Source organism: Cricetulus griseus, chromosome 10 (genome assembly GCF_003668045.3).
Source record: "Cricetulus griseus strain 17A/GY chromosome 10, alternate assembly CriGri-PICRH-1.0, whole genome shotgun sequence".
NCBI lineage: Eukaryota > Metazoa > Chordata > Mammalia > Rodentia > Cricetidae > Cricetulus > Cricetulus griseus.
Genome location: NC_048603.1, coordinates 14,517,791 through 14,541,010, shown reverse-complemented (window position 1 = coordinate 14,541,010; position 23,220 = coordinate 14,517,791). Strand labels below are relative to the sequence as shown.

Below are 23,220 nucleotides of genomic sequence, written 5' to 3'. Positions count from 1 at the left end.
AAACTCACACATCTTTCTAGGTTTCACAGTAAAATTAAGCTAGCCTAACTATTTCACTATGTACAGTGACATCAAACATAACCCTGCCTGTTGACTCACCACGACCAACACACTGAACAAGCAACAAAAATCCAAACTAGGAAACTGGCACAAAGAAATTTACTCAGACTCTGTTGTTTAAATATGACATTTTAGCTATGGTTAGTCAGTGCTTGATCAATGCACTGTTATAAAAAAAAGTCATATCCCAGCACGTGGGAGGCATAGGCAGGCAGATCTGAGTTCAAGGCCAGCCTGTGTTCCACAGAGAGCCCCTGTCTCAAAAAAGGAAAGAAACTATGTTATAGTAGCCATTTAAAACAGTGTACATATAATGATGAAAGAGAAAAGCTGGGGCTTTGCAGGGTAAACTATAGCAATGGTCACCTCAAGTTGGAATTATCTATCATACCTATGATTTATATTTGCAATATAATTCCCAAAGTCAATGGGCATTGGTGACACACACCTTTAATCCCAGCACTTGGAAGGCAGAGGCAGGAGGGTCTTTTGAGGTCAAGGAGCTACACAGAGAAAAAAGCAAGAGCAAAACAAAACCAAGTCTTATCTCAAGCCCTGTGTCAATAAGGGCTAAGCCATCCTACTCAAGTAACTGGGGCCTAAGCATCTTTTGTGGCTTAGTATTTTCATGTTAATTTCCTTCCATTATCTTGTACACTGCATACAGCAAGATTTCTGAATGACATTTTGTTCATTCCTAGAAGTATTTTACAGAATCAAAACAATCATATAGGGAGAAAATAATAAAAATGAAGACTTCACTTGCCATCCTCTGAACTGCCAGGCTATACTTAAAAAAGAAAACTCTAAAACCAGAAAGGGAGGAGGGGAAGAGGTGATATAAAAAAAAAAAACCTCTTAAAAATGTACAAGAAATTAGACTGGTTTCGTTTTCTTTAACATCTTCTTTAATAAGACATTACAGCACACATGAGATCCCAAGTGTGTCACGTAAACATGGGGGTGAGCATGGAAACAAGCTTAGTGTGAACCCCATTCCTTTTGACAGCTAACACGAATACAGAATACAAACAAATCAAATCCCTCTCGATATTTTGTATCACCTTTGAAGACACCGTAACAGTTTTTAAACAGATCTGTCTGTTAAAGAATCTCGGAATTAAATGACAAAAAGGTTTGAGTTGTCATCTCCTTACAGCAAATTTAACTGAAACACGAAAGAGGACCATGCTGGCAATCCCTGTGCTAAGGGAGAGCCGTCAACTATTCCCTATCCGAGATACAGACTGAAATATGGTGTCTTTAGTGCTTACACAACAGTAAATACAAGATCGAAAGGCTTTATTCTGAATTACAGACAGTGAGACCAATGAAGTATTCTCTGAATAGCCGCCAGTCTGTTGCTAAAAAGAAAGATCCATCTGCGTAAAGCACTTCCAAAAGCTCTAGCATTGTCATTTTATTATCACGGCCGTGAGATTCACAGGAAACAACAGGTAAAATCTAATTGCAGTCAGCAACATTTTTGCAAACAATGGGCACCAAGTCTGAAAGGCAGGAAATTCAACAGTAACAGAACGGCTGGCTGTACTCAGTGAGGCTGGGGAAGGGCACGGGGTTATTCCTGGAGACACCATCCTCCAAACTCAGTGGCACGATCCGCTGCCACCAAATGCAATGGCTACAGCAGCAAGAGGGGAGTCACCTGTCACCCACAGGTCACTGTGCAGCTCTGAGTGGCTGTCAGTACTTACGCAATGTTCTTCCGATTACATTGGTTCTTAAAACTTAAACTGAGTCATTACAGCACATTTATGTGCATACCAGACAAAAAAAGAAAACTAGAACACCAGACTAGTCTTCCTTAACCAGCAGAATTTGCAGAACTGTAACATTTTGCTAGTTCAGGTGGAAGTCAAACTAGACAGTCTTTGATTATAGGAGCCAGCACTAAGTTCCTAAAATTACGTTTTACTTGAAAGACGAAGAATGTTCTGGGAATTAACCTGGCACAAATCACTTCAATCTTTCCATTAAATGCAAAAAAAAAAAAAAAAAAAAAAAAATCCATTCACAAAATTAACTAAATAATTTTTAAAATTTCTCTCAAAAATTATGGTTCAATTCAAACTAAAGAATTGGAACAATTTTCAAAATACCCATTATAAGACATAGGTCCTTACAGTTCACACTTGTTCCATCATACTTTGTCCAAAAAAAACATTTCATTCTGGCATGTACTTTGGGACCCAATCTTTCAGAAGGGCTCACTGGCGATCCTACCAATTTTATGAATTATGTCTGTCACACCTACGATGCACTCCCACTGGCAAGTGGAGCCAATCCACTCAACAAGTTTGAATTTTTCAACACCAAGCACAGGAAATGATCAGAAGTGGGAATGACACGTGACTGCACACAGGCTACAGCAGCAGAGCAGCTGCAAATAAACCATGTGCACAGTTACTAAATGAATCTGCACTAGGTTAACAAACCTGCCACGGCACTGAGAAAGGGAGAGGGTTGCTCTCGCAACGCTGGCTCGTGGACTCACTTCTCTAATAAGGCAAATAATAATAAGAAGTTAGAACAGAGTTTCTAGAACCATTTATCTTGTGATGTTGTAAAATCAAAGCGCTACTTTATTAAATGAGTTATTTTACACAATATGAACATCAATATAATTACAATTGTAAAAAAATTTTATAACAAGAATGGACTGATTCTTCAGATTTCCAAATCAGAGTCAACTGTACATTTACATGGAACTCTCTTTGCATGAAGCCCAGAGGGAACGGCATTAAAAATGAGTGTTTCTGTAGCCCCTTTATTTCTGCTGATCAACAGTGTGTTTAAAAAAAGCAGCTGCAGGTTTGTTACCTAAGGTCTGAGACAGTAGAAGAGTCAAAGGTGTCATGAATTCACCTGCAAGACAAAAGGAAAAGCTTCAGTAAATGTAGTGACCAACATGCGTTTCAAATACCTAAGATGAAAGACTATCAAGATGCCAGATTGGTGGATTGTCAACTGGATATTCTAGATGGAAATAATTCTCAAATACACACTACATAGGTGGACAAGACACTCAACCAAACATGAAGGTTAAATGGCTAACTTAAACTGGGAGTTTCTACCGAGACTTTTGCTGTTTATTAGAGAAGCTCCACCTAGCACTATAAATAAGCAAAAGAAATGTAAAAACAGACTTGGTAAACTGCTCTGAATTTCTGGGAGAAGACCCTTGTGCTTTGAAGCAACTGTTCTCTTAGAGTTGACAAGTCCCATTTGTGGCTCAAAGTTGGCCAGAATCGCTCCTTCCTCTATTTTTGGCTATAGTTGTAAAAACCTGAGTGTTTCAAAGGCATGAATTGAGAGGGTCCCCGGGAAAGGGCTCTTACCAATCATAAATTGTTTTACTAGAATACTTTCCATTTATACCGAATACTATTATTTAGCTCTGGTGCAAAAGTTAAACTTAAAAGTTAAGTCACGAAGTCTCTGCTAGAGGCAGAGATCCAGTCCACGCTGAGGAGATAAGAGTTTTGCTCCTAAATTCCAAACCCAGCCCGACAAAGCAGAGGAGAGATCAGTCACCTGTAAACCACTCTATGCCTGCACATCGGCCAGCTCTGGGGGGAGGGGAGTCTTGGGATGCTTGCTCTCAAAGTGCTGCTTGAAGGTCTTCGGGTCTGGCATCTGCGTCTAGTTTACAAAGTGGGTGAAAGACAAGAACCAGAGTTTATGCAGGGAAGAGATGCGCGAGACGATTACAGGAAGATGCCTTCCCATTCCTGCCTGTGGCCGGCGTATGAAACAGTATCTCACAGCAAAGAAATTCCTAACGCGTCACCCACGAGGGGCCACAGCATATGAAGCGTTTGCTGTCACGCAGCAAACGCAAGGCACCCATCTACTCATTTAAGCAGTCCATCTTAATTCTCACAGGACCGTCACAGGAGCCTTTGGTGTCTATGAGCACACTCCTTTTTTACCGGCCAGAGAAGCTAACAGGGAGCACAGTCCGCCTGAGAGCTGTTTCACCTCAGTTCTAGGTTCTCCTACAATACAGTAATGACCACCTTCTTATTTATTTTTTCAAACGCTCTACTACCTAAATAAAGAGTTTATTTTTAACATTTTCGAAGTGTGTTTTTCGGGGCTAGGGAGATAGATGGTTCAGCATTTTACAGTGCCTGTTAATTGGAGGACCAGGCATGGGCACACAAGTTATTACCCGAGAGCATCAACAACAAAACAAGGGGATCCCCACAGCTTGTGGGCAGCCAATCTAGCCTACTGGTGAACTGTGGGCTCAGAGAGAACCCTGATTCAAAACGGTCAAGTGGGGAGTGACAGTGTGTGACCCTGACGTCTCCACATGTGTGAACACACGCATGCACATATACACTGACTCATGCACATTCTCACGTGACAAACATACCTCTAACGGCCCAGATGTCTGTCTTACTAACCTGATGAAAATTAACTTCACCCTGCCTGTTGAAAGGCCAGAAGCCATTCAGTTTCATCATCATCACGGCTCACCGTGATGGTGATCCTGCCAGACTCCCATCTCAGTGACAGCTTCCATGTAGTTAGGAACTTCTAACTTCAGTCTGTCTTATCAAGATCCCTTCCCGTCCACACCGTCAGTCTTATTCAAGTACATGGTTTAGGAACACCGTGTCCAGACACCAGACCAACCCGCCTGCGTAATTTTTCCCTCTGGCACAGACAGATAGAGGCTAGACTTTAAAGCGAGACTGCTGAGACTCAGGTCCATCTCTTCTTACTCTGGATCATCTGCGCACACTACGAAATTCATGTGTGGGTCGGGCACGTGAGAGTACAGGTACGATACCTGGCTCCACCTCATACATGGCAGGCAAATTCCAACAGCTCTTAGGACGAGTTAACTCTGGTCATGAGGCACTCTATGTGCTCAGACCGTGATCTGGTGGGAAATGGGGGAAAGACGCCTACACGGGCAGGGTGACACTCACTGGCACCACACCAAGTTTAGCCCTATCCACAGAAGACTGCAGCTGGGATCTTTTTACAACACCCAAGGTTGTAAGCTATATAAGCTGTAACAAGGTTTTATTATAAGCTCTATGAAGACAACTTTATTCTACACAAGGGGCAGAACTTTGTTTTGTCATTTTCCTGCGTGCACAGCCACAGGAACCACACAGAAAATGTTTCTTGAATGTGTGACTGTAGGATGGATTCCGAAAAGAAAACCACTCTCGAATCTGAGTTCAAATAAACCGTCCATTTTGTTGTGGAGGGGCGTGAGGGGGACTTAACCTATACATATTTGCAGGGTAAGAGCTGTCTACCAGAAAGCAGTCTATGGGGTCCCTTACCCTACAGACTGTGCAGGTATATATTAAGGCAGCTTTGGCAGCAGCCTTTTGGTCGTGGCCTTGTTTCTTCTTTTGTCCAGCCTGCTTTTTGGCATTTTTCTGCTGAGACTGAATCTTCTGCTGTCCACGAGCCATATCTAAAACAGAAGGTTAGGCATCAGAGTTAGCATCAATTTAAGCATTCAGTGATTTTCTAGTAGTTCTCTTTTAGTAATCAGAAACTACCTAAAATCTTTAAAACTATTTTTATTTCATGTACATTCCTGTTTTTCCTGCATATGTGTCTGTATGAAGGTGTCAGATCCCCTGAAACTAGAGTTACGGGCAGTAATGAGCTGCCATGTGGGTGCTGGGACTTGAACCCGGCTCATCTGGAAGAGCAGCCAGTGCTCTTAACTGCTGAGCCATCTCTAATACTGGCTACTTAAATTTTATAGAGATGTTTAGCAAGCCATGTGAATGGAATTTCAAACTCACATACAATGCTGCTAGATTAGAAGTAAATACAAGGCCACCACGGAAATCTGGTTGGTAGTTGTGTACACTGTGACCTCAAATTCCTCTCTTGGTACTAGTGCAATAGAATCAAATGTTATGAACACCAAGGCATATACATAGTGCCTGTCCTAAAACTAGAGATGGCTCAAAAACCAATCAGTTGTAAAAATAGATAACACACAGAGGAATGTCAGGCACCATTCAAAAATAATCACTTCTAGCCAGGCCTGGTGGCACACACGCCTTTAATCCCAGCACTCAGGTGCAGAGGCACGCAGAAAGTTCCAGGCCAGCCAGGGCTACAAATTGAGACCCTGCCTCGAAAAACAAACAAAAGAAATTATTTCTACGAGTTTGTATCTCAATATCAAGGAAAGAGGGCAGTTAGAAAAAAATTATATTGTACAAAGTTCAAAACAGGCAGAGTCACAGTTAAAGAGGTCACTTTGCTATTTACAGAGTAATGACTGAGGAGAGATGACAGGAGAGGCATTGGAGGGTGATGAAAATGTTCTGTACCTTAAAACAGGTAATGATTATAAGGTATGTGTGTACTTGCTTTTAAAAATTCAATCATCGGGGCTGGGACTGGAATCGCAAAGGCCCCGTCTCAGCACTGGAGGCGGAGGGAGAAAGGCTTCACGCTCCGGTCAACCTGGCCTACAGAGCAAGACCATAGCCCACTCCCAAAGGTTTTCCTTCTCTTTCACTCTACCGAGATGATGCTCCAAAGTTTAGTCTCCCTTCATTGTTTGATTATAAAAGTAGTCAAGTGACAAAGTTAACTTCCCTCCCCAACAGCCTCTACTGTGACTTATAACTCGAGGTTTTTTTTTAAGTGCCACTAGCTAAAAGAGGTCACAGGAGGACAGCAATTGTTCCTTTCAGTCCTTGGGCTTCAATAAACTATTATGCTATCAAATGTTCCTTTAAAAGTTCTTTCCCACATGGAAACACAGGGATATGGAGTATAGAGGTTGTGGTGAACAACTTCCGGATTCCAACTCAGACCCTCAAGGCTTGACAGCACCTTCATCTGCTCAGCCACCTGGCAGGCCCAGCCACACAAATTATAAGGACCAATTAGTCTTCTGGTATAAGGGTACCTTCTGCAAAGCTGAAAATGTCTTCCTACTCTTTGCTACTGACCGCCTGGAGTGAAAAATGTGTTACGACAAATTGTAACCTGAGAGAGTCCTGTGAAAACCAGACTGCTAGTTAGGCAGCACAAATTAAACCTGTTCACACAGGACCTAGCAGACAGTGCTTTTGAAGCATGTGAAAGTTAGATCCTATGTCATTTTGAACAGCACTGTAATTACATCCTAAACTTTGAAATCACTGAAAGACAGGAACATACAAGGACCTTAGCAGAAGAGGGCTAGCCTTTTCTGACTGGAACCCTCATTAGTTACTGGACAGAAAGTCAAAAGTGTTTCACACAAACAGTCAAGAGCTCCCCTCCCAACCTCCCTGCCCCCAATGGAAACTGGACAAATGTACACTTACTGGACACTTTCCCACTGCTGTTACACAATGCACTGAAAGTCTGATAAAACAGCCAGGAGAATTAATGCTTTCCCTATAAAGCCTGTCCAGTCTTTCACTAACTACAAGAATGTTTAATATGCTAGTCTAATAGAAGAAATCCATAACCATCCAAGGCAAATAGCTACTGTTTATCATAAAGATTACACTTCATTTTTGCGATTTAAACCAATCCCAGGCTGACCTTGAACTCACAGAGATGTACCTGCCTCTGCCTCCTGAGTGCTGGGATTAAAGGCGTGTTGCATTACGCCCAATGGCATATTTAAAAGTACGTTTTGATGTGGGTCTTCAATCTATGCACACCAGCACTTTGAAAACATTCTTAACGTCCATCTGTCTTCGTATCAGAGCCTTGCTAAAACATCTGGTTACTTCAGACCTAACTCTTCCATACAATACGGTTGGTTACGTATGCGAAGACACTACTTTTGAGGAACAGTCCTTAGGAATTTTATCTTTGCTCTATGAAGTTACAAAACAGCACATCACCAATTCCAGAACTCTCCATGCAACCTAGAAGTTAGAACAGCTATTTCTGATAACCTTTCCCATGCACCGTACTCTTAACAACAATGTCACCGGGTGAGGGAAGCCTCTTTTCAACTTTCGGATTTAGGGCTTCGTACCTAAAGCACGACAGCACACCTGGGATTTAACCCCATTTCCTTTACCACCTCGCAACAGTAACAAAACGGCCTGTGTCCACTTGTTCTTTCTGAAGACACAAAAAAACACAAAAAACAAAAAAACGCAACACCAGGCAGAGGAGATCCGCTCTAACAGGCTAGCTGCGTGGGGCAGGCCCTAACTTCTGACAGGGCACCGGTTTCCTTTGCGAAAGCAGAAGTGCAAGCGGCGCAACCACCTGCTTTCGGACAGCTCAGCTTACGATCTGCTCCCGACCAAGCCCCTCGAGGTCTCGACAAAACCCTGCGGCCAACTGAAAAGGCCACAGACAGACTCATCGTTTGCAGACAGCTACCCGCTGGTTTTCTCTCTTTCCTTCTCTCTTTTTTAACGAAACTTTTCCATCCTCCCCGGAGGCTGCAAAGGAGCTGAGAACCAGGAAAAAAGAGTTCTTGGAAAACCAGGGCGCTTGGGAAAGGAGGCAACAAGTCAAGCCCGGCCCTGAGGGGCCGCTCACACCCCGACAACTTCCTCCGAAGCCGGGTAGCCGGGGAACAGGCTCGCACTCTGCAGCCAGCCCCAGGGAGAGGCCCAGGCCGGCTCCGCGGCCCGATCCGGGCTTCGAACACCCGATCGTGGGCAGACTCCACCCCGCGGCTGCAGCTCAGCCCAGCCCGAGGCCTGGGGGGAGCCCGCAGCCCCGCGCCTGCTCCGCACGGAGCCCGATGCTCACCCGCTCGCCCGCCCGCCCGCTCGCCCCGCCTCCCGCCGCCCGCCGCCGCCGCCGCGTGCCCTCCCACCCCGGCTCCCGCCCGCGTCCAGCGGCGCCGCTCACCCGGGCCGGGGCCGGTCTGGCGTCCGGGAGACCGCGCCGCGCGAGAGGGAGCCGGGCAGGGCGAGCAGGGAAGGAAGGGACGCGCCCCGCACCGCTTGGGGCCTCCGCCAGCCGCCGAGGACGGACCGAGCAGAGCCGGGAGCACAACAGCCCGCGCCTCGCACGCCCGCTCGCTCGCACGCCCGCTCGCACGCTCGCACACCCGCCGCAGCGCGCGCCCGCCAGCCAGCCCGCTCGCCCGCTCGCCCGCTCGCTCGCACGCCCGCCCTTCCTCCTTTCCCTCCGCGCCCGAGCCCGAAGCGGGGCCCCGTCTGCTCGTGCGCGCGCACGCCGCGCCGTGCTCCCGCCCTTCCGCCCGCGAGGCCCCGCCCCTCGCCCTTCCCGCGGCCGCGGGCGCCCCGCCCCTCGCGCGCGCCCGCCCGCCCGCGCCCGCCCTTCCGGCCGCGCCGGCCAATGGCAGCGCTCCCCTGTTACATAAGCGCGGAGGGGGCGGGGCCTCGGGCGGGAACCGCAGGGCCAGCGCCCTTGCTCCCTCCCTCGCTCGCCCGCTCGCCCGTGCGTGACCCCCCGGGCCTGGCGGGCGAGCGGCTCGCCCGTTCTCCCGCTCACCCGCCTCGTTAGCGCTTCCCTGGCCGGCCGGGCAGCCCGATGAGGCGGTAGCGGCACCGGCCTGGGAGACGCCTGGACCCCCGCGTGGCCGCGGCTCGGCCGTGACCCCCATGTCAGGCTCGCAGCCATTGTTCTCTCACCGGTTCCCGGCCCCGGGTATCTCTGGCCCCCGGCCCGGGGCTCTGCACGGAGCTGGAGGCTGGAGCCTGACCCACCGGGCCCCCGGCTGCTGCATCGCTGATAATTGGGGGGGAAAGAAAAGAGTTTAAAGGTGACATCCCCTCCCCCCCACGTGGTGAGCTCCAAACAACCTGGTTCAGAGCGGTCGCAGTTGTCTAGGATGAGAGGGAGGGAGCCCTGTCTACTGGTGTTCAGAAAGGGCCTGGTAAAGGTCTACACTCGCGGCCCTCCGACCTGCTGCTTTCCGGTTAGAGCTAAATAGATACACTGTATCCGTGGCCCTAAAAATAAGTAAATAAAGAGAAGGCTGCCCTGGATAGAACTCTGACCCTCCCGTGAGTGAGTGAGTGAGTGAGTCACCGCAACCCAGCCTGAATCTCACATTTGCCTGGCACTCCCCCGGGGAATACTGAGGATGAGAAGAGTCCTAATTTACCTGGGCTCTGACGGCTGGGTCACAGGGCTGCTGGAGCGAGCCACAAACAGGAGAGCTTGCTCCATACTGCGTGTGCAACTGGGCCGTGATTGGCGTGTGCCGGTGTGTGATTCGTTCCGCCTTACCCTCACATGCCTTTGTTAACATTTAGTGACATGCTTTTAGGTTTTGTGACTACCGAGGGTGGAAGGCTGTAAACTCAGTTTTATTACTGTTTGCCAGGGCCCAGGGATGTGTTGAGGAAAAAAAAGAAAAAAAAGTTAAAGAAAATGGTTATTGAACAGAACGCGTCTAAAGAGAATGGGGTTTGAAACACATATCATGAAGCTACAAGGTTAATAGCCTTTTTAAAAAAAATGTTTATTTTATGTGTATGAGTGCTCTGTCTTCACCAACACCAGCAGATCCCGTTAGTTACAGATGGTTGTGAGCCAACATGTGGTTGCTGGGAATTGAACTCAGGACCTCTGGAGGAACAGCCAGTGCTCTTAACCCCTGAACCATCTCTCTAGTCCCCACCCCCAATAACGTTGATATCTTAATAGTTAATAGTTGTCACGTTTATAATTATATTAACCTGTCTTGTGGAATGAGATCCTTGAAGGATCTAGAGATGGTAGAACAAAAAAAAAAAAAAAAAAAAAAAAAAAAAACCTGTCTATAGCTAGGAATGACAATGGACAGTGGAAAGGGCCATGAAGTCTGTGGGGGCCAGACCCGGATGGGATGGGTCTGATGACTTCTGATTTGAAGCAGAATTGGTGTGTTGATGGGTAGATGTCCTTTTGTATATATGTTTCTCTTATTGGTTGTGAATAAAACACTGTTTGGCCAATAGCCAGTAGAGGCAGGAAGATAGGCCAGGCAAGGAGACAAGAATTCTGGGAAAGGTAGGCAGAGAAGGCCAGAAGGGGACACATGGAGGGACCGGTAGGATAGGGCGTGCAGGGCATTCTGTGGTAAGATAAGGCCATGTAGAAATACATAGATTAATAGACATGGGTTACTAATTAAGACAGAGCTAGCCAATGAGCCCTAGTCATCAGCCAATAGTTTTGTAATTATTATAGTGTTTGCATGCCTGTTTGAGGCTGAGAAGGGCAGCAGGACCTGGCGGGACTCTTTTCTCCCGTGACTTAGGGGGAATATTCATAAAAGCCAGTGTTCTTTGAGTTTTTGATTCATATCTCATTTGAGAATTTGGTAAAAGCTATAGGTAGCTTATATCAGGTCTGTGCTTTGTTAGTCAGGGCGTGTCTTGGGAATTGCTAGGTGTCCAGCGATAGCCCTGCCTGATGCCATCAGTATCCCATTTCCAGCGGTGGCAACTAGAAACGTTTGAAGAAGCTGGGTGTGGTGGCCCTCGCCTTTAGTCCTAGCACTCAGGAAGCAGGGGCAGGAGGATCTCTTGAGTTCCAGGGCAGCCTGGTCTACAAATCCAGGCCAGGGCTGTCACACAGAGAAACCCTATCTTGGGGGGAGAAAAAGAAAAAAAAAGTCTGAAGACATTTACAGATATTCCCTGTGTGATCAGCGTTTACAGCAGTAAACTTGAAAATATTTCTTCCTTTGTTGTCTCCTCTTTATCCGCACAATGTTTTTGTTTTTTGTTTTTTTTTTTTGTTTTTTTTTTTTGAGACTGCTACCCAGACCCTCTTGTCTTCTGTCTGCTTTTTACCCTTGAAGGCGTCTTCTTCATTCCATTGTCTGAGCGCCACTGCCTAGAGAGTATGGTATAACGGTGATTGTGTGTGATGACCAGGGCGTTTGGTTTGAAATATAAAGGAGAAGGGCTGGAAACGGAGTGGAGACGATGGAGCGCGCGCGCGCGCGCGCGCGTGTGTGTGTGTGTGTGTGTGTGTGTGTGTGTGTGTGTGTGTGTGTGTGTGTGTGTTGGCGGAAGGCGGTGCCTCTGCCTTGCTACCAGCTGGTGTCTTGCTTCAGTTACAGGGATGTGACAGCAGATTAGATGTGAGCTGCTTCAAATTTCTGTGCACATTCCTAGTTTCGAGCTTGAAAACTACAGTACTTCCGGTAACATTTTTCTTTTTCTGCTTATAGACAGTTTCTCTAAGATACTATGCAATAAGAACTTGCTGAGTTTCTGGCTACATCCACCATGGGGTGAAGGTGCCTCTATGGAGATGGAGGAGGTTTATGGATCTGTGGGGGTGCTCGTTGGGAACCCTTGGCTGAAGGATGTGGTGAGTAGCCACCAGCATAGCAGTTCTCAACACATAGATTATTTGAGGGAGTTTTTCAGTTTATCTGTGGCGGGTAAGATAATACCTATATTAATAAAACGGCAATGGGATTTACTAGACAATAAAATTGAAATGGTCCAGGCTGGGCGTGGAAGTTCACACCTGTAATCCCAGTACCCAGGACAATGAGGCAGGAGGATAGCCAAAGATTTGAGAGGCTATGTAATGAGTTCAAGGACAGCCTGAGTCAGATCCTGTCTGAAAACAACAACAACAACAAAACCAAAATAAAACAAAAAACAAAGCAAAACAACACTACCTTCACCACCAACCCAGAACAAGTACACAGAGAGGCTCCTTCCTGTTTCAGTGGGTTACAGATGAGCCCTGCATTTCCAGCTCTGGTTCCAGCTTCTCTTCAGCACTGATGGTTCCAGGTGCCCAATGCCCACCCCTGCCTTGATGGTTCCAAGGCATTTCACGTTAGTGTCAGGCTATAGTGACTCTATGAAGCTGTTGATTGTAAGTAACCTTTATGTCCAGTAAGATTTTACAACACGCTACCAATTGAGCTATGACGTAGTGCTACGGTGCTCTTGACTATAAGGTAAATCTTGATTTCAGCAGTACTAGGAGAAGTTTAAGCAGTAACGTGGGCTGTTAGGACAGCGTCGAAAAACAATAAGTGCTTAAGAGCAAGAGAGACTCAGCTTGTGTTCTGGATACTCAGCAACGGTGTTAAAAGACAGTGAGGAGGAGCTGAGTGCACGGAAAGGCGCCTACCATCCATCCCTGTGTCAGTCAGGAGATTCCAAATCATACCAGGTCAGTAACCTCTGCACTGGTGTACAGATTCAGTGTAGTCCCTACCAAAATCCCACCGGCATCTTTGCAGGTGTTGAAAACCCTGTCTGAATTATGGGAGCCGAGAATAGCCAAAACGATCTCAAAAATACCAACGCTGGAAGATGCACATGTCTCAGCTTGAAAACTTATGATAAAACTATAGTCATCAGTACGGTATGGCAGAGGCCAAAGGACGGCTATCCGCATCGGTGGATGGAACTGAGAGTCTACAGTCGTGTGGTGTCCTGTCACTTCTTTCACGACTGTGAGAAAACACCTGACAGAGGCGGCTTCAGGAGAGAAGGTGGAGAGTGCAGGCCGTCCAACGTGGGCTGAAGGGTGTAGGTAGGAGTCCCAGCAGCCGGTCACATTGTTTCTGTGGTGAGGAAGCCTCGTTTTTATTCATTTGGGGACCCCAGATTATAGAATGGTGCTGCCCCCATTTGGGGTGAGCCTTCCCAGCTCAAACTGCAGTCTAGAAAATAGCCAGAGGCTTGCCTCCTAGATGATCCAGTCAAGTTCACAGTAGTAATGGTCAGAGCAGCCAGAGAATGTCCAACACCAGTACCTAAAACCATCCAGCGGGCTAAGGAAGTCTTTTAAATAAATGGTCCGGTGGCAACTGGGTGTCCGTGAATGAGATTAGACTAAAGCACAAAATAACGAATCCGCCCAAGATACCAAACCCTCTGTCTCGTGGAGAAGCTTAGGTGTCTCTGTGCGTTCATCCCATTCCATGTAGCCAGCATTCAGCATAACCCTTGGCATGATGTGGGCGCCTAGGACATGTTTCTATGTTTGTGTGCCTGGATGATGGGGAGGCCTGCGGGGCCCCTCAGAGCCTGCCTTCCACTGACAGTGGCAGTTACCTCACCTGGTGGTTCAGCCCTGTTTATCTGGCTGCACCCATACAGGGTTTGTGCTTCCTGCAGTCCTGATGGATGTCTTCATTAGTCAGCACCTGACACATTGTAGGTAATCAGTCCATGTGAAAGGGTGAATGACGGGTAGCCAGTTATGAAAGAAATCAGAAATATCAATGACTATTGGTGTGGCTGATATTTGGAAACCTTTTCTTCTCTTGGGATCCTACTAAGTGCAACAGTAAAGGACATTAGAACACGTAAGCCACCAAGACAAGGCAGAAGGAAAGAGCTTTGTCACACAGGAGAGGAGAGGGTTCTGCCTGGAGAGCAGACAGCAATTCTAGGTGAAACTGAGCAATTCTAGGCCGGAAGCCGAGGGACTGAGTGGAGGTTTCATCTGAATACAGAACACCCTTCCCCCCTCCCTATCCCAGCTGAGCCTGGGAGCAGACAGTCTCCACCTCCAGCTAAGACTGGGAGAATTTTTCTGAGAATTAGGAATTCGATCCAATAGAAATACCTAAAGATACAGGTAACTGCAGTTCTCCTAGACCTATTTGCAATGAATCCATTTGAAAAATGCTAGCTCCCTTCACTGACCTTCCGGTCAGTCCAGAACTTGATCTATTGTTGACCTAACACCAAGGATAACCACACATGAGAAACCCCAACAGCAACTGGGGAAGAAAGCAACCTCGGGAATAGACTGTGGAGAAAGAAAACGTCAGAGACCCATGGGAGAGAAACTGGCCTTAAAGAGACCTAACCAGAGTACAGTCCTAGTGCTATTTTAGAATAAAGGAACACTGTGGGACAGCAAAACCAATTTTAATGTTTTTCCATCTATCTGCCAGTAGCAGTGCTGGCTCAGGAGAAAGGCTGAGAGATAAAACTGAAAAACCTGTAGGAAGAAGCCTAAGAAAGCAAAGGAACTGTGTGGTGTTGTGTATGTTTAATCTCAGTACTCAGGAGGCAGAAGCAGGCAGATCCTCACAGTGAGGCCAGGCCAGGCAGGGCTACAGTGAGACCCTGCTCAGAAATTGTTGGGAGTCAAATCTCAGGGCTGGGCATGAGATCCTAGGCCATTCCTGGCCAGCCACATAGTTGTATATTAACCTTTACATAGCAGCTTCTTAGAACCTCAGCTCAAGAAAAGAAACAACTTGACTCAGTCCTCCACGCACAGGCTCAGTCACCTAAGCAACCCCTTCCTGGACCTCTTACTCATGAACTCTTTACCCTGCCAAACATCCTCTTTGTGGCTTCCTAATATCCTGCCTACACTAACACCTGGTGCACAAACAACCCATTCTGCCTGTCCCCATATCCTGCTCTACTGACTATATAAGCTAGCCTGAGAAAAAAGTAAAGTTTGCCCCTTGATCAGAATCCTGTCTTGTGGTCATTCTTTCTGCGTCTCTTGCCCCCATTCCCTATCCCTGACTCTCTCGCCCCAGGTTGACGTCCTGCGGGTCGGGACAGAAAATCTGAGAGGAAAAGACAGTCAAGGGCTGATTTCAGCTGAGAAATCCAACATCCAGCTGAGAAGGGTTCCAGAAAAGGACAGAGTGACCAGAGAGGAAAGAGTCATAAAAATGTAATTATGAAAACCACCACACAGATTTGCTAGCTCAAAGTCTCCATGAGTGAGTGCGGACACAACAGATGGGGGGAAGAAACACACCAATGCACAACCGTGACATTTTAGGACACTGGGGACAGAAAGAATCGCCTATATATTTCTGAAAGGAAAAATGAATTAGTTTAGACCAGGCAGTGGTGGTGTACACCTTGAATCCCAGCACTCCGGAGACAGGCGGATCTCTGTGAGTTTGAGACCAGCCTGGTCTATAAGAGCTAGTTCCAGGATAGGCTCTAAAGCCACAGAGAAACCCTGTCTCGAAAAAAAAAAAAAATTAATTAGTTTTATCAAAGAAAGAAAAACTGGTGTTTGAGCAATATTGGACAGAAACTAATGGAGAAAGACATAAAATGCATTGAAAATTTTCATTTCTTTGTGTTATTCTTGCTGAGTTTATTGGAAGATGGGCTCCACTAAAGCAAGGGAGCAAGGGGGAAGAGGGGGTGGTGGGGTGGCGTAGGTCAGGACATAGGCATGGAGCCCAAGAGAGATGAAGGAGGTACGGGAGAGGAGGCCAGGGTGGCAGCCGGCAGGCCAGTCAGGGTAGCTGCATGCAGACATTTCAAGAATCGATTATTTCACAAGTATGAGCTTGAGGGGAGATTATATAACTTGGATTTAATTGGTAATAAGGCCATCCAGGAGAAAAAAAAAAAGCCAAGAATAAGCAAAACAAGTCTCAGCTACTGGGAAGATTAAGGTTTCACAAGGCAAGTTGATTTCTCCTGTGGCTCAGCAGCAAGCAGCATTTACATCATGAGGGTGGCAGGCATATGGATCGGGTGGGGGGTGTGGGGCATGGGGGGTGCACACGTGGAGCTCAGAGGACAACAGAAGTCAGTTCTCTATGTGTGTTCCAGGGATCAAAACGTGGTCATTGTTTTCTCAGGCCTTACCCACTGAGCCATCCCACCCCCTCTCCTGAAACCACAACTCTAACCACAAACATAAGTCCCTTGAGCAGGCTGAGGGATGTATTAGTGGGAAGAAGACCAGATAAAAAGCCACAATGTTGTCTGCCAATGTGGGAGGTCCGTAAGAGAGGGGGGATTCCGGGAAATGGTAAACAAGAGTTATTTAGATGTGTTCACAGACTAAACTACTTGTAAGGAGCTGCTGCTGCTGCTGCTGAGAAGGTTGTCAGCGGTCAGAGACAGCTGTTTTCCCATAACTGCTGTTGTAGGACGAGTTGGTTTCTCTGTGCAGCCCTGGCCGTCCTGGAACTCTCTCTGTAGAGCAGGCTGGCCTCGAATACACAGAGATCCGCCTGCCTCTGCCTCCCGAGTGCTGGGATTAAAGGAAGCTAAATTTCTTAAATGTGTGCATTTTTCACTGTGACAAATACAAAACGAAGCCTGGTTTGTGGTAAAGACCTGTGATCTCAGCACTCTGGAGGTAGAGGCAGGACCAGGAGTTCAAGGCTATCGTTGGATACATAGTAAGTTTGAGACCAGCCTGGAATACACAACAACCCTCAGGCAAAATAAAAAGTAAAATTAATTTGTCAACAAAATAACTTTTATTTCTAAGGGTTCAGCCATGTCTGATTCTAGGCATTCCAGGCAGTGCATGTCTTCACAGCTCTCTGGGCTTCAGGAAGGTGTGCCTGTCTAGATACTATGCTAAGGTTCCTGTGTCTCCCTGCAATTGCACTTCCTTCCTGTCATTCCATTTCTCTAGCTCTTTCCATACCATTCTTATCATTAGATTGTCAGGAGGCTGACTAAACCAGCGTACGGAATGTTCCGATGTATTGCAGCCACCCTTGCCTTCTTTTGTTGCTGTGAGGCAGTGGGGTGGAAAACCACACAAGCTCCTAGGCAGTGTTTCCCACCCATTGTGTTGGGTGGAGGCCCCTCCCTGGGTTTGAATCCTTTCAATAGTCTCAGTCTGATGGGTGATCTTGATTCGTCTAAGGTCTGTTGACTGAGAAATCTGTCCAAAGAGTGCCTCTGTCGGTTTCTAGCTTCCAATAGTTTGGGAAGACTTAACACAACAAAACAAAGCAAACCGACTTGGTATGAGAGGTAGCTTTGGAGGAGAGAAGACAATAAAAATGTTAGTAACACTTTGAAATGTAACTGCTGTTTGGATGAATGTGGCTACTGATGCTTTTAATACATGCTCATTGTGCTATCAATGCATGTGTGAGATTGATTTTAGCAATCGTTCAGCCACGAAGGCACAGAAGAATGTCTGGTGACTGATTCCCCAGTTAGAAAATGGAAGAGTTGGGCTGAGGGAGTCCAAGACTCCTTTCCGTTGAACGTCTCTGACTTGACTCATCAGGAATTTCTGTGGTAGTGGAGTTTAATGAATTTTACTTATAAGAGACAGCAGAAATCACCCCAGATTTCATCTGTGTGAAAACTTGAATAGGAAGATCATTAAGTAGAAATGGTTTCTATATTCCGTGGAGGTGGGTCACATGGTTGAGGGATAAACAAAAAGGAATGTGAATTAAGGGAAACTGCTTGTTGAAATTCCTGTGGCTACATCAATCTATTTATTCTTGTCCATATTTTAGGTTAAGACAGTTTAGACGGCTTACAACCCTGGAGAGAGACTACCCCTTTTCAGGGTCTATTAATTCCTATGGATAAGACAATTTGCCTAGGAAAGGTTTGAACTTCATGTGCAATTCCAAGTCTGTGCCCACGGCCACTTCCTTTCTCTAATGCTTCCATGCTATGTCAACTTCCTATCTGCCTGCTCATTCCCAGCAGCCCACAGTCCTGCCGAAGCTATCCAAGTTAGCCAACTCTGTCTTGTCTTCTGGAAGGTTCCAATAAAAGCTCTTGCCTCAACCATCCCTTCTGTCCTCTTTTTTACCTCTAACCAAACCCTGGTGTTCCTCACACAGCCCTGTGGTGCTCTGTGGGCCTCCTGTCAAGCAGTGCAGGTAATAAATTCTCTTCCCATGACACTGACCCCTTTGTGTCTTCCCTCAGCTACTAATGAATCCACCTGCTACCATCTTAGGCTTAAAAGAAAAGCTAGGCTTTTAAGACAAACTAGGCTCAATCCTGTTTAGGATTAAATCTCTGTTTCTCAAAGATGAGCCAAACAGCAACCTTGTCTTCTTTTCAAAAAGTATAATAACCATCCTGGATCCCTACCTTTTTTTCAAAAGTTTATTTTGACCTCCTATGACTACCTGCTGTTATGCCCACCTTGCAACCATGTCTTTGTTTCAGGAAGTCATTATGACTAACTTGTTATGCTTCTGTTCTGCTCCTGTAACCCCGCCTATTTTGCCTGCCAAATCTCCATTTAGAGTCCCCCATCCCCAGCTATGAAAACCTTTTTTCTTCACTTGCAATGCTGACCTCTCAAACCCTGCCTTAGGGGGAGGCAGCCCATGTACACAAATAAAACGGGTTGTTTTAGTTAATTGCTTGCTTTAAGTTAATTTGGCCATGAGGATTTGGGTCTGTGATCTTTCCCCTCCCATCTCTGGGATTAGCATCACCCCCACTTATGGAACCCAGTACACGCAACGAGACGGTGACCTGCATCCAGCTGTTGGTGTGTGAACTGAGGAACGCTTGACTTTCCTCGATCCTTCCAGAGGAAGGGAATTGGTTCTTCTGCACAGAGCTTATTATAATCATCGATGCCTGATGGTCTCCTGGCCAGTCCCTGTGAGAGCCACTTAGCTTTCCAATACTTCCTGACAGCACACCAAACCTGTCGAATGGATAGCCAACAACACAGTCAGTCATAGCCGGTGCCGTACTACGCTCAGGTCCCTCATGCCCTCTTCCTATACGAAAATCAATCTACTGCTACCTAGAGCTTCCTGAAGGTAATAGTAACAGCTACAATTTATCCAGTGCCTGTGGTGTGCCCCTACCCCTCACATAAAGGCTTCAGAGCAGTGCCGATGAGCTGTCACATACTGATAAAGAAACAGACACTATGAGATTTCCCTCATCACTCAGATGTAAGACAGATAGACGGTGAGTAAAGGAGCCAGGGTTGAAAATTCAGATTGACCTAACCCCAAACCCTAATTTCTGACCCCTAAACTGTCCTGTGGTGGTTGTTTCTCCTTCCAGAAAATATGCTGTGTGTTTTGTGTGTTACACTTAGAATGCCTTTGCTGGGAGCCAAGCCTGTTCCCTGGCCACTTTTCTGGGCTACACAGGGAAATATTTCTTGTTTCTCAGCCTGAAAAATGAGAGATCTAGAGTATTCTTTTCATGCTAACAATTTGAATTCTTGACATACAATTATAACTTTGCTATGATGTATTTATGCCCTTCTTAATTCCAGAGCTAATTCTGAATATCCAGATGCTCATGTATTTACTTAACTGACATTTTAACCATTTTTCTTGAATATGATTTCAGGAAGTTGTTAAAATATGAACCTTAAAGAGAGCTATCATTGTTTTCTTCCAATCTTAAGGTCTGAAAAAAATAGATTAAACACATCTTTAATAAGCAAATCATTTGGAGTAAAGGAAACACAGCCAGCAGATCCCCAGCACACTCGTGTCACTATGATTGCTAAGGCGAGTGTATGTGTGCAGATTAGCCTTAGTCATTGATCTGTCACTGGTGGGCCCCATCAGTCAGTGGAGAGGAGGCAGGCACACAGGCCTTTCTGCCACCCACCATTTTTGTGTCTTAATTGATGGCTCACCCGGGCCAGACCATTAGTTCACTAGGGTCTCCGAGCAGAACAGTGCACATTCCCTGTCCCTTGTCCCGTTATCCCTTGAGTCAGCTCAGGCCTGGAACATTGGGCATCCTACCTTGTTTCTCTTTCAGCATTTGTCCTTGGAGGTCATCCAAGTCAAGACTTCAGCCTCCTAGCTCAGTGAGTCTCCAGGAGACTGTCCCTGGTAGTTAACTTGCTTCTGAAGTAGCCCAGCTGACCAGAAAGGAGGACAGCACACAGGTTTAAGACCTTGCTGTTGACTAAAAGCAAGTCAGAATTAAGTAAAATTTGCCTGTTCAATAAAACATTTTGAGTTTGGGTGATAAAAGATGGCAGAGAGAAAGAAAACACATTGAGAGAAACGGGGCTAGAGATTATTTCTCGTAGTTTTGAGTCCAAAGTTTTGGGGGAATAGACATTCTTTACCCCGATTTTTAGTTTGGCAGAATGCACATTTATTGTAATATCAGGGGCCCTTCCTTTCTGGAGAAGGCCCGTGGCAGGGTTATTATCCTTGCAGTCTGAGCTCCTCGGCCCCAGCTGTCTCAGCAGTTCCTTTCGAGTGCTGCAGAAAGCTGCTCCTCGGTGTGATCATGAGTCAGCAGCATTAAAACTTCAAATCATAATAGGCATTGGAATGAAATTAGCAGCCCCAAATGATTGGGAATGCAGCTGAGTAAGCATCCAAGGAGGGCGTGCTCCTCGATGACACCAATACACCTGGTTGCTGCCCAGTTAGGAAACAGGTAAGTCAACCTGCTAGACAAGTCCAACAGAGACCAAGTCAGAGCCCTGAGACTGTGAGAGCGGCCCACTGGCTTGTTCCCATGGCGCTACTTTGGGTTCAAAAAAGAATAAGGAAAGAACTGCCAAGGAACTCACTTATCAACACATGCAGAGCAGGTCCCCAGGACATTCTCGCTGGGTAGTTTGGTGTCATCACTTTGGTTAGTATTGCAAGCAGGTGCCTGCTCTAGCATTGGGTAGACACCTCAGATGCCTCTCACACTGGAAATCCCTGGAGTGCCCCCCGGAGTGTGATCAACCTGGAGACCCAGACAGACAAGAGTACTGTCTCCCTCCTGCCACCTTGCTCTACTCGCCCCTAAATTGGCCTCCTTCCTCCCCACAAATAATCCCATTCTGGCTGTAATCACATAAACACACACAAATCTAGGTTATCCAGGAGGGAAAGCACGGAACATTTGCATTTCTGAGGCTGGCTTATTTTGCTCAACATGGTGTCCTCTAGTTCAGTCATTTCCCTGCAGATGATATAATTTCATAGTTTAAAGAATGAGTGGCTAAGTAAATTCCACCGTGTGTGTGTGTGTGTGTGTGTGTGTGTGTGTGTGTGTGTGTGTCTGTGTGTCTGTGTGTGTGTGTGTGGAGAGAGAGAGAAAGAGAGAGAGAGAAGAGAGAGAGAGAGAGAGAGAGCTCACATTTTCTTCATTCATCTGTAATGGAAAGCAAACCAGTTTTACAGGTAAATGACCTGACCAAGGAAGATGCAGTTCCTCTCTCTCTCTCTCTCTCTCTCTCTCTTCTCTCTCTCTCTCTCTCTCTCTTTCTTTCCTTTTTTCCCCCCAGACAGGGTTTCTCTGTATAGCTTTGGAGCCTATCCTGGGACTCAGCCTGTAGATCAGGTTGGACTCAAACTCACAGAGATCCACCTGCCTCTGCCTCCCCAGTGCTGGCATTAAAGGCGTGCGCCACCTGGCATCCCCAAAATATTTTCTTCTTCATTTCCCTCATCCTGGACAAAAAGCAAATCAGACATTTTTTTCTCCAACCACAGCTCAGCGCCATCACAAGCACAGAGGAGAGAGCGGAAGGGGAGAGGAACCCGCTTAAGGGAGGAGGAGTGGGTACTGAAAACCATCTCGAGGATAACCAAAGGCTGCTGGAGCAGAATCATCGTGAGCTCGTTCTTGTGGATAAACATGTTGATTTCTGGGAATAAATCACATATGTCTGGTCTACTCACTTATTAGCCTCCTGAAAATTACATTATAGGGATTTTTTTTTCTTTACATCATTTTCTCAATTGCTACTTGGAAATTGTCATCACAGCAGGCAAGCAGTGCTCACTGAAAGAGAACCGGCGCTATAGCTATGTGTCTGTGAACAGGAATACATACATACTTTGGCCAGGAGCACCGCTTCTAGTCCCCCGAAGGAGGGGGAGGAGCCAAGCTCACTGAAGACCAGCAGGGGCCATGCACGCAGTCAGCCCATCACTTGGCAGTGAGAGGCCCCTGTGTGGCACTCTGGCACATAAATAAAAATGGTCTCCACACGATGCAAATGAGCACAGTAAACCATCCCCCCCGCCCGCCTCATTTTCTACCTGAGTGAGCATCCCCGGGTAAGGTCACTCCACAGAGCGTGACCTGCCGTGAACTTAGAAGTCTGCCCGTGTCTCCATTACTCTCTTGAGTGAGAAAGGCATTTCCTCTGTGCTTCCCTGTCTCTGACACCCTGCGGATTTTAATTCACACGGCAGCCTTGCAGTCCTGAAAGGGACTGGTCAGCTGATGCTCACATTGTGGAGTATTATTTCATTGGAATTGTACCAAAAGGTTGACATATACTATTTTAAAACATTTTTTTTTATTTTGAAATCTGCAATAGACTGAGGATAAAACCATAAACGTCCCAAGAACATCTAGGCCGAAGACTTTATCAAAACGTTATTTTTAAATTACTTTTTAGCTTTTGTGCATTCCCACAAGCATTTCTATGGGCACACTTAATGCCCATTTCTATCTTGGGGCAAGAATTTTGGTCAAAACTCCTATTTGTTTTTTTTTTTTTTTTGAATTTTTAAAAACATACCTTGTGTCTATGACTACAAGTGCTTTCAAC

At 46.3% G+C, this 23,220-nt stretch overlaps 2 protein-coding genes and 1 long non-coding RNA gene across 3 annotated transcripts; 2 read left to right on the top strand and 1 right to left on the bottom strand.

Annotated features, from left to right (window-relative positions):
* Nucleotides 1-945: 945 nt before the first annotated feature.
* Znf706 (zinc finger protein 706) lies at nt 946-9,132 on the bottom strand. The gene is made up of 4 exons (XM_027431487.2): nt 8,902-9,132; nt 5,391-5,527; nt 3,616-3,723; nt 946-2,946 (listed from the first exon to the last, which is right to left on the bottom strand). Exons 2-3 carry the CDS (start codon nt 5,523-5,525, stop codon nt 3,628-3,630), a joined length of 231 nt encoding a protein of 76 aa, XP_027287288.1. The 5' UTR covers nt 5,526-5,527; nt 8,902-9,132; the 3' UTR covers nt 946-2,946; nt 3,616-3,627.
* On the top strand, nt 8,012-9,379 carry LOC118239369 (proline-rich protein 2-like). The gene is made up of 3 exons (XM_035449662.1): nt 8,012-8,021; nt 8,258-8,355; nt 8,483-9,379. Exons 1-3 carry the CDS (start codon nt 8,012-8,014, stop codon nt 9,377-9,379), a joined length of 1,005 nt encoding a protein of 334 aa, XP_035305553.1.
* Nucleotides 9,380-9,400: 21 nt separating this feature from the next.
* Nucleotides 9,401-22,338, top strand: LOC118239357. Its single transcript, XR_004771273.1, has 2 exons — nt 9,401-10,460; nt 22,151-22,338. It is a non-coding gene; the product is annotated as an uncharacterized LOC118239357 (long non-coding RNA).
* Nucleotides 22,339-23,220: the final 882 nt, after the last annotated feature.

Bases quoted from the DNA above. Each gene is read 5' to 3' on its own strand.
- Znf706 (XM_027431487.2), bottom strand. From the start codon at position 5,525: ATGGCTCGTGGACAGCAGAAGATTCAGTCTCAGCAGAAAAATGCCAAA. The intron at 3,724-5,390 runs GTAAGGGACCCC...TTTGTAAACTAG, and splicing joins ATACCTGCACAGTCTGTAGG to ACGCAGATGCCAGACCCGAA.
- LOC118239369 (XM_035449662.1), top strand. The intron at 8,356-8,482 runs GTCTCGACAAAA...TCCTCCCCGGAG, and splicing joins TCCCGACCAAGCCCCTCGAG to GCTGCAAAGGAGCTGAGAAC.